We start from the raw sequence: 11,087 nt of genomic DNA, 5'->3' as shown, positions 1-11,087 counted from the left end.
GAAAAAGCAATAAAGTCAATTGTAAAACTCACCACAGTTTTGTTTACTCCCCTAAATCCTTGCTATCCCTAAAGACAAGAACAGCTGGAAACACCTTGTGGCTACTTAATTTTTTCCTATATCTACATGGTAGGGGAAGGGATAAATTATCCCAAACAATGGTAATCCACAACAAAGCACTCTTGGCATCACGTTCAGGTTCTGCATAGCAAACTCTTCACCTGGTAAAGTTATTCCATTGCAACAGTTTGGGGAGTGTCTTAGAGGGCTGGGTTTAAACCATTAAACCATCCTGATGATTCAGGTATTCAGTAGCAATGAGAAAGTTTCCAAGAGGATAGTATTATGCATTGATTTTCATCTATGACAGACATATTTCTACAAGACAGAAGGCTGACCTAACGCTTTACTACATATGGGAGAAGTGGCATCCTGTTGCCATGTTTTTCTGGTTTTCTGTTTCTTTTGAACTGCTTCCTTACCAGATTAATGAGCTGAAGTACCTCACAAAGAAATCAGGTAAGTGCCAGAGCTTTCAAAAAAAAAAAAAAAACAAAACAAAACCAAACACCAAAGAAAACCAGATGAATAATGGTGATCTATAAGTGCATTTGAAAATAAAAGTTTTTTCTACTTTTCATAGATACATGGCATTCTCTAGAATAATATTGCTCCAACATTTTGTTTTGACTTTTTAAAATTCTAAATGTTATGCATTCTTTTTGGCCATCTTAGTAATGAGATTTTTTGATATGTTCTTTCAAGCTGAAATTGATTCTAGTAGATAGAAGCACACTGGTAGGTAAAAATAGACTACAAAAGAGAACATTCAGATATTCAGACTAGAAAAGACAACATTCATGTCTTCCCATGCAAGCAAGTGAAGAAAGCAGGCAGGAGATCTTCAGGTAACATGCTATGTGAATTGAAAAGAATCTGTCCTTATTTGAAGGAACTGAGAAACTTACACAAGGAAATACAGGTCAGACAGATGAAAGGGTCACATATGATGTCAAATCAATACATTTAATGTTTGAATGAAACAAGATTTCTTGACGTACAATCCTATAGAAGAAAGGTGAATTTGCAGAAGCAATTGAACTGGGTCTGTTTTAACTCAACTGAGGATTCAGGAAGGCAATCTTGACATTAAAAGGATTTCAAAACATACAAATATCAAGACTGGCAGTTCATTAGCTTGAACAGTCTCTTTACAATAAGATTGATTTGGAACTTCTACTTGCCGTGGGTCTGAAGCCATTAGGAAGACTGCAATATTAAAACAAACAAACAAACAAACAAACAAACAAAAACAACTTTCTCAAAAAGCTTTGAGAAACCAGAGAAATGATAATTTTTAGGGGTTAAGTAGTCCTTTAAAATTGTCTCTGGGAAAGAGATAAAAAACCTATAATGACTGTAGAGTATATTACAAAACTGTAATGAAGCCTGTAATAAAAAGACTATGCTGGGTTCATCTGTTGAAAGCATTCCAGAATGGTCAAAATGACAATTCACGTGTTGTGGGAGGAAAAAAAAAAAAAAAAGAAGAAGAAATCTGAGGAAAAAACAATTTTGAACATATTTTCACATTCCAAGATGGTACAATGACTTTATTTCATTTTGTTACTAAGACTGTAATATCTGAAGTGTTTTACAAGAGAGAATGAGAGTGTTCACACTAACCATACAATTTGGATGGATCTCTTTTACTTTATACAGCAGCAGATATGGTTTAGCACGCCACAATTCAATCCCCGAAAGTGAATGAGCGGCAGATTTAACCTATCTGCCCAGTCCACCAGAATCCTTCAATATCTTTAAAAATGCTTTTCTGTATCTCATTATCTGGACATGTCTCCCTATCTCCACTGTGAGCTCCTTGATCTTTCATCGACAGGATGAGATCCAAATTAGCCTAACAAGGATATAGCCTTTCAAAACCACATCTGTTATCTTCTCTATTCCTACAAGTACATTTATGTGGATGTGATAGCCTGGTCAGAGAGTGAGAAAAGGAGATAAGTTTTCTCACGGGGGACTTGTGAGACTTTTAGGGAGCTGTAGAGAAATGATGATAGCTTGTTATTGTAAACAACCTGCAGGTGGTGTTTTTCTACTCTTTGTTTTTCTGTTCTTCTCAAGGATTGTTTGTGAGAAAAGTGTTTTTGCTAATTAGCCAATCAGGTAGAATGTGTGGGAACAGTCTATAAAGAGAAGAGTTTTTCACATTGAAGTTCTGATGTTGCAAAGCAGCCTTCTTGGAGTCTGTGCTGCTTTCTCACTCGGTAGCGACACCTGTATACTGCAGGGAACAGTTTGGAAGAGCCTAGTTGTTTTGTTTCTCAGATGTTATGTTGCTGCATAAAAGAGCTCTTTGAATTTTCTCCCTGCTGAAGTATAGCGTCTGTTCTTCAATGATTGTGATGCTAACTCATGATCATCTATTCTGTAGTCTTACAGAGTATGCAGCAGGGTTTTCTCTTCTTCTGCGGACATTTTCCTCTTTTGATGAGAAATGTTGAAGGTCTGAATTTAGTTGCAAAGGTCACTGATTCACAGGCTACAAAATTGTTAAGGTTAGTAACAGCAGGGAAAGTGTGCTGTTGATGTGTGTGTAAATGCCATGTCAGCTGCTGTTTGAATTAAAAAGCATGAACATAAGCAAAGATATCTGCATGGCTATAAAAGAAACCAGTAAGAAGACTTATGTTGTGATTTCTGCCCTAAGGAACAAGAAGTATGGAGGCCTCATTTCAGTTGCTAGATGTAGTATCTCATATGGAGGAAGGAGGGACAGGAATGCCTTGGGAGGCTACAACAGTTTAGGTTAGAGTGACAACTAGGGTTTTTTTCCCATGGTTCTGTGTTTTTGATATTAATAACTGTTGGGACATAACTTCTAGTCCCTTCCCCAGTTCCAGAATGTCCACGGTTTCCTACTTTCCCATCGGTCTTTGTTATATGTTACTCCCCCTCTCTCTACCCAGTGGTTACTGTTCCTTCAGCCCACCTTTGTGCATGCCCTGATCCCTCCTCCCATTGGCCCTCAAGTTGTTTCACCTTGCCTAGCCCTGGTCAGTTCAATGCCTTGGACCCTCTCCTGCTGGAGGCTCTGAGTTCTGGGCTCTGAGCCCTGCTCCTCGCTGTCCCTTCAGCCCTTCTGTTAATGAACAATGCTTGGAAGCCTACACAGAGAGCCTCTCCTGTCTTGTCTGGTCAGCCTGTTAGGCACCATCTGCCTACGTGAGTATCTGCTGCTTGTTTGGGCTATCCAGCTTGGCCAAGGGAGACGCTCTTGGAAGGTGGCCACCCTGGTGACATCTGCCGTGTGGCCGCAGCTAGATAGTATCATCCTTGGGCCAGTTCTCTTCAACATCTTTCTAACATCCTGCACCCGGGACTTGAAGGAATATTAAGTAAGTTTGCCAAATACATTAAACTGCGAGGAGCTGTGAATGAACTGCCTTTTGAGGGTAGAGGCCCTGCAGAGAGAGCTGACAAAGAGGAAAGATGGGCAATCACCAACCAGATGAAGCTGAACAAGGAAAAGTGATGGATTCACCACCTGGGACAGGCCAATCCTGGGGTGAGTATAGACTAGGGAGCAAGTGGCTGGAGAGAAGCAGTGCAGAAAGAGACCCAGGTTTCTGGCCAATGGCAAGCTGAATGGGAGTCAGCAGTGCCCTGGCAGCCAGGAGGGCCAATCCTGTCCTGGGCTGCATCAGGCACAGCATCGCCAGCTGGGCAAGGGAGGCAATTGTTCTGCTCTGTTCTGCTCTGTTCTCCTCTGGGGCAGTCTTACCTTGAGTGCTGGGGCAGTTTTGGGTGCCACAATGAAAAAAGACATGAAGGTGTTAGAAAGTATTCAAATGAGGTCTACAAGGACAGGACTCGAGGAAATGGCATGCAGCTGAGTCAGGGGAGGTTTAGGTGGGATAGCAGGAAAAAGTTTTTGAACCAGAGGACGGCTGGGCACTGGAAGAGCCTCTCCAGGGAGTGGTCACAGTATCATGCCTGTCTGAGTTCAAGAAGCTTTTGGACATTGCTCTCAAGCATATGGTGTGATTCTTGAGGATGATCCCATGCAGGGCCAGGAGCTGGACTCGAAGATCCTGATGGGCCCCTTCCAATTCAGCAGATTCTATGACTCTGTAGTTCTGTCCTGCCCACTTAAGGTCTATTGCTTGCTCTCACCAGATTTTGATCTGCTATTGTTGCTCAGAATTTGACACTAGTGAGATTCTGTAGCATCTACTGTGTCATTATATTTATCACAAAAGACAAAGTGCTTTTTCTCAACAGAAATTTGAACACGCACCCTATAATCCTAAAAAACCATTTCCTTGAAACAACACTGTCTTATGCCCAGTATTCTTTCCAGATCTTAAAGAGAAAGAAGGCAAAATGAGGGGACATATTCCAATGAAGCATTGCCAATTTTCTGGTTCTTTAGCAGCAGGTTTCTACTTCCAGTATGCTTTTCTATAAAAGCATGGTTTTGTGTAGCATGTCATTTTCTAGCAAGAGACATTGCTAGAGCATGAGCAACTGAGCCCATCCGTCTCTGTGAAAAGATATTGTAAGAAGTGAAAAACATATGACTAGGCAGTGACAAGTGAGGAAAAAAAAGAGTATGAGAAGCAGCTCTGTGATACTAAGGTGAGACAAGAAGGAGGAGGAGGTGCTCCAGTTGACAGAGCCGAGAATCCCCCGGAGTCCCTGGAGAACATCATAGTGAAGCAGGTTGTCTCCCAGCAGTCCCTGCAGAACCGTGGAGGAACACATACCTACACATAGCCCATGGAGAGCTCCATGCCACAGCAGGTGGATGTGCCTTGAAGGAAGCTGTACCTTGTCGAGCAGAAGGGCATCCTTGAGCTCTTCTTCAGTGGAAGAGTATGTGCAAATGTCCAACAGCTGCTAACTCGAATCTATTCTCTTTCCACTTATTGTCATAGGTAAGTAAGAAGACAATCTAAGAATTAGAAGCCTAAATTCTTTTGCTTGAGGCTCCCATTCTCTCTGCCACTCCTTTAAATTTTTGTTTTCTAAGAAATAAAATCCAAGAGAAAGTCCTTAAGGCTTGATGTTCAGCCTTTTCAGAAAATAGGGAGGACAAATAACTCTTGTCACTGTCATTTTTTTTAAATAGAACTAAAAAAGTTACATTCCTGTTTTCTAAGGAAATCAATTGGAAGAAGTGATGAGCTTGAAGAATATCATTAATCTGAAAAGAGACTATAATTTAGGCACTTCAGTTGTGTACATGTTTTTTACCAGGACGTTTAGACTTTTAGACAGACTTTGGACACAATAGCTATCTCTGGGAATATTTTAGAATTTACAGTACATTAATCTTTAAATAGCGCTATCTGGTTATAGTTATGAATTTCATTTTAAATTTGATTTGAAATGAAAGATTTGCGATTCATATCATTTACAGTGAACAGCAGTTCAGTTGTTGACAGTTCTTGCTGTCTCCTGAGGGCAGGAAAATGGTCTTTGTACTGAAACAAACTAGTTGGAAAAAATAGTTTTCCTCATTCTTTTCTGTCTGTTCTAACAGGCACAACAACTAAACCACTGCTATCAGTCTGAGTTGCCCTAGAAATCACGGATGGTAAACTTGTAGTGGCTAGTATTTTATTTGCACACATTTCTGATGCTGCTTGTTAACTGTTGTGCAGAAGGATCTGTAACCTATTTTCACAGGAGGACATGCCTGAATTGCTTCACTTGTCTCTGAACCAGATAACTAAGCTGGCCCTCTGTTTCTGAGATCTTACTGTGCTAGCCCCCAAACTCACTTCCTTAAAATGCATTTTACTTTCAACCAAAGCACTTTGTTACTTCACGATGTAATCCATTGTTATTAATGTTCAGGCTATTGTTTTATAACCATAAGGGCATATTCCAGGAAGCAGGTAGAACATCTGTTTTAAGTAGTATACATCCCTTGGCTTTGATTCATGGATCATAACATCTGCAAGGAATGTCATTTACAATCAATAGATGGGCTGGGGTAACTGGCCACAGGTTTAGGAATCTTTCTCCAATTCATTTGGCTTTAAATTTTAGCTTTTCTCATTTCAAGTGTGTCTTTATTAAAGCAATCAACTATTTATGACCTGTACCACAATGAAGAACAATAAACAGTGGCTGAGCATCACACAACAAGTCTAATAAGAAGAATGGTCTGAGCCCCCAGTGTAGCACAGGGGGTGTGTAATGAAGCCTGAGTCCTTCAGGCATCTTCTCAACCTGAAGAAGAGCTGACTCTGGGCAAATATTAGAGCAGCCCTCCAGTATCTGAAGGCAGCCTAGCAGCAGAAGGGAGATGAACTACACAAGGACACATGGTGATAGGACAAGTGTTGATGGCCTTAAAACCTGAAGAGTATATGTTTGGTTTGGATATTGAGAAGAAATTCCTTGCCATAAGGCTTGTGAGACATTAGAAGATGTTGTGGGTGACCCATTCCTGGAAGTGTTCAAGGCCAGCTTGAATGGCTCTTTGAGCTTAACGCAGTCTAGTGGAAGGTGTCCTTAGCAATGACATGGGGGGTGAATTTTGGTGAACTTTAAGGTCCCTTCCAACCCAAACCACTCTATTATTCTATGATAGTATTCATACTGTGCAGTAGCAGTAAGTCGTTTAAGACTGAAATAACAGACTCTTGATTCTGAGAAACCGTCGTCCAATGAGTTTAATTGGTTTGGTCTCATATATATGTTCAATTTAGCACTGCTATATCTAGTAACAGCCCTGGCACTTCAATATCATACACACAAATATTTTATAATTTTTAAGATTTCTGACATTTGGCAATTTCTTTCTTTCTTTCTTTTTCTTTCTTTCTTTCTTTCTTTCTTTCTTTCTTTCTTTCTTTCTTTCTTTCTTTCTTTCTTTCTTTCTCTTCTTTTTCTTTCTTTCTTTCTTTCTTTTCTTTCCCTCTTCTACTATTAAATAAAATATAACCATTTTTTGGCACCAACATCTAACCCCATTTGGTTTTAATCGCATTTTTGGGTATATTTCAAACCTTCAAATTCTTTCCATTTTATACATAGAGACTTAGTATTCTTTGCACTTCTGGGTTTAAACCGGATCGTAACAGGACCCCAAAATAATGAGACATGGGGAAAGACCTCGGAGTTCAATCATTGTCACAGCAGGAAGGAAGAAGTCATAGTCTCCTGACACAATCCAGTTCAAACTGAAAACCAGGGGAACAGTGGGAGATCAGTGAGGGCAGCCATTGACCGAGTGGTTCACTGTCTCCACTGGTGGGTTTCACTGTCTCAGTGCAACAACTAGAGGATCCAGTCAGGCAGAGGATACCAAAACCCACCAGCATGCAGGTGTTGAAGGTGCCAGTATTGAATTTGCACCACTGGGGATGGATGGAACAATGAAGGAGACCATCAGGAAGGATACTATTCTGGGATGCTGGTCGAGAATCAAATTGCAAAAATTTGGTATAGTTTTGGTTGGGAGTGGGTTGGAAGGTGATGGGAGAATGAGGATGGGCAGTGTAAAGACAGCAGTAGTGGTAAAACTGAAAGAGAAAGGAGAAAACAAACAGGTGGAGAACTTACAGCCCCATGTCAACAGGGCTGGAGATCGCAAAGTCTAGTGTTGGTATTGGGTGCCCAGCATTGGTTTCTCCTCTGGGGGGTCCCCACCAGAGCCCTCCATCACCCAGCACAAGGGGACAAAGAGGCTGTTACCCAATGTTGAGCTCTTCCTCAGGGGCCCCCATTTCAACCACCAGCCAGTGATGATGGAATCACCCCATGTTTTAATCTGGGGTGACTCAGGGGTGAGGATACCCTTAGATTTCAGCTGCATAAGGTAGCACTGAGCCCCCAGCTCTGTGGTGAGCAATGAACCCTCACTAAACATGGGAATCTTTGGCGATCCCTTAAAATGGTGATGGAGTGGTGGAGCATCACTGCTCCAAATCCTCTTTAACTCACTCCCCCAAATCCATCTTTTTTGGAGGGTGTTCAAAGATTTTATGCATACTTTCAAGCAGGAGGGGGTGTTTAATAGCTCCTTGCACTTGACTTGGCTGAAATAAATGTTAACCCCCAAAAAAGTCATGAGAATGTCTGTGTAGTCTGGGCATGCGGTTTGGGGAGTCAAAGACAGGTTTTCTGGGGCTGGCAGTAAAGGCGGGGGGCGGTGGGATTTGGGCTGTATTTTAGGGACAGAAGTGGATTTCAAGGGGCTCGGGCTTGGTTTGGGGGGCCTGGGGTGGGTTATGTTGGGCTGGAGATTTGGGGGTTCAGGATGTATCATGGGGTGCTTAGATGGGTTTGGGAGACTAGGGAGAGGTTTTGGGAGCCTGGGATGGGTTTTGGGGAACAAGGGACTGCATTTAGAGGACTAGAAATTGGTTTTGGGTGGCTGTGTATGGGTCATGGAGGACTTCGATGGGTTTTGGTGGACCAGGGAAAGGGGCTAGGGGGTTGAAAATGAGTTTTCAGGGGGGTGGGATCCATTCTGGGGGGACCACGGATATGTTATTTGGTTTGTAGATGGATTTGGGAACAGCAGGGCTGGATTTGGGGGGGGGCAGTGTTGGTTTCAGGGGGTTCCTCCACCCAGGATGCTTCTGTTGTGACATCATGTGTTATCATGGTGATGTTGGAACCTACAGTGCTGCAAGGCTGGGTTGGGACAGTTAGGTGTCTCCAGTCCCCACTAGGTGCTGAACTGGAGGATCCTGAGCCCCTGGTGAAGAGCGAACCCACCATGGTGACACTAGTGGTAGGTGCCGAGTGCTATGACATAATGGCCATGGTGGGGAAGGGGACTTTTGGACAGGTGATCCAGGGGCAGTGCAGGAGCACTGGGGAGATGGTGGCCATCAAGATCCTGAAGAACTGTGATCATGATGGCCAAATAGTGAAGAATGAACTAAAGCTGCTGCAGGCTTTGCGGGAGGGGGACACAAAGGACTCCCACATCAGCCATTTCCTCGAGTCCTTCAGTGACACGGTCTGGACCTACCTGGTCTTTGAGCTGCTGCAGAAAAACCTCTTTGACTTCCAAAAGCAGAACAACTTCTCACCGCTGCCAGTCCGACACACCCGTACCATCACAGCACAGGTGCTGGTGGCACTGGTCAAGCTGAAGGAGCTCTCCATCATCCATGCTGACCTTAAGCCGGAGAACATCATGCTGGTCGACCATGCACGCTATCCATTCCACATCAAGCTTGTTGACTTTGGCTCGGCTATCCTCCTCCCTGAGGTCTGCCATGTCCAGGAGCCCTACATCCAAACACGCTTCTACCGGGCACCAGAGATCTTGCTGGGGTTGCCCTTCTGCGAAAAAGTGGACATCTGGTCTTTGGGCTGTGTGATGGCCGAGCTTCACTTGGGTTGGCCACTCTACCCTGGCAATGACGAATATGACCAGGTATGCTACATCTCCTCCACCTTGGGGCTACCCCAGGGTGAGCTGCTCTGCGCTGCCCAGAAGACACAGTCCTTCTTCCAACGTGTGCCATGTTCCACTGGTACCTGGCAGTTCAAACCACCAGGGAAGGTGATGGCAAAGCCAATGGAGAGGAGGGAGCATATATTTTCCTCATTGGATCAGTTGGCAGTGGTGAATATCTGCCCGATGTCTGATCCTGATCAGGAGGAGCTAGCCAAGCACTGTGATCTGTACAGCATGGTGGAGCTGGTCAAGAGGATGCTCACTTGGGACTCGCATGAGCGAATCACACCCAGTGCTGCTCTTAATCATCTCTTCATCCCCATGCAGGAGATGAAGGCCAGCTTTGAGGCTACCCAGTACTACCAGCTCAGTCAGGAAGACCTGAGTGCATCCTGTAAGGATTCCAGCATAGCCAAGATCTTCCCAGGTTCAGAGAAAGGTGCCTTCATCTCTGCCAGCCAGGGAGGCATCCAGAAGGTCACTGCCCAGATGGATGGGCTCAGCCTGGCTGAGCCAGCTGGGGACACTGGTGACAAGCGTCAGCAGGATGTCTGTCAAGTCCCCAGTCTTGCCCTCTGTGGAAGCCTGTACTGTCAGCATCACTGGCGTCCTCAGATGGAGCCCACTGAGGGTCACTTGGCTGTGCTGAAGTCTCCCATCAAAATGAAATGGTACAGCCACTGGTATGACAACCCAGTCAGTGGCATCATGGAACAGAACCTGCCTGGAACTTGCTACAGCTCATCATGTGCCAAGGTACAGGGAGGGGGCTCCTGGGCATAGGCACTCTAGGACAAAGGGTGCTTGGGGTCCCTTACATACTTGGGTTTCCTGCTGCCACATGTCCCCAGGTGCCTGAGGTTCCCACAAAAAAAGAGGTAACACTCACCCCCTCCCCATACTTTCCCCCCAGTTCCCACCACAGAGAGCTCTGGTGATGTGGTGCAACCCCAGTCCTCCAGGGATTTGGAGAATGGGCTCCAGAGGCTGGACTGGGATGCCCCTGCAGTACTCAGCATGCTCCTCCTACCACAGAGACAGTGGCAGTCCTACCACCACTGAGACCCCACAGCAACCCTTGCATACACTCCAGCAGTCCAAAGCCTGCAAGAGACCTTCTTCTTCCTCACCCTCAAGCACCCCAACCACCAAAACCCAGAGCCTTGCTGGTGGAAACCACAGTCAGGGCTGCAACAGAACATACTGTGCCAGATGCTACCGACTATGTTTCTCAAATTGATCCCTCAATAAATAGTTTTGCCAAAAACTGAGCATTTCAACTGATTATTTGCCAGGGGAGTTTGGTACTGCAAGATTTGAGGGATGTCCCAGGTTCTCACCTGTCGCTATAGGACACGAGAAAGCACAACGCGAGCCACTTGCTACCTTGCAAGGCAAAAAAAAGAGCGTTTATTTTCTGACTCCAACTTTTATACTTCTCCAAAGGTGACAGTGGATTGGAGAGTGAACGGGCCACCTCTCCGAAGACATTGGACAAAGCACTAGTACATCAAGTCTCTCCACCCCCATGGAGGAATGCAAAACAATACGTTATTTACAGAAACTGTGTGGGAAAGTTTCCCAATAGAATGTAAATTCAGAAGGCTTAAGAAAACTCAAGAATCAGGGC

The 11,087-nt window shown here is 44.3% G+C and overlaps 1 protein-coding gene across 1 annotated transcript; it reads left to right on the top strand.

Annotated features, from left to right (window-relative positions):
* The first annotated feature begins 8,735 nt into the window (after positions 1-8,735).
* On the top strand, positions 8,736-10,291 carry HIPK4 (homeodomain interacting protein kinase 4). Its single transcript, XM_030289454.3, has one exon. It carries the CDS (start codon positions 8,765-8,767, stop codon positions 10,238-10,240), a length of 1,476 nt encoding a protein of 491 aa, XP_030145314.3. The 5' UTR covers positions 8,736-8,764; the 3' UTR covers positions 10,241-10,291.
* Positions 10,292-11,087: the final 796 nt, after the last annotated feature.

The sequence above is a fragment of the Taeniopygia guttata genome, chromosome 21 (genome assembly GCF_048771995.1).
Source record: "Taeniopygia guttata chromosome 21, bTaeGut7.mat, whole genome shotgun sequence".
Lineage (NCBI taxonomy): Eukaryota > Metazoa > Chordata > Aves > Passeriformes > Estrildidae > Taeniopygia > Taeniopygia guttata.
This window is presented reverse-complemented; position numbering and strand designations above follow the sequence as displayed.

What these genes read in the sequence shown, in the direction of transcription:
- HIPK4 (XM_030289454.3), top strand. Translation starts at nt 8,765, where the DNA reads ATGGTGACACTAGTGGTAGGTGCCGAGTGCTATGACATAATGGCCATG.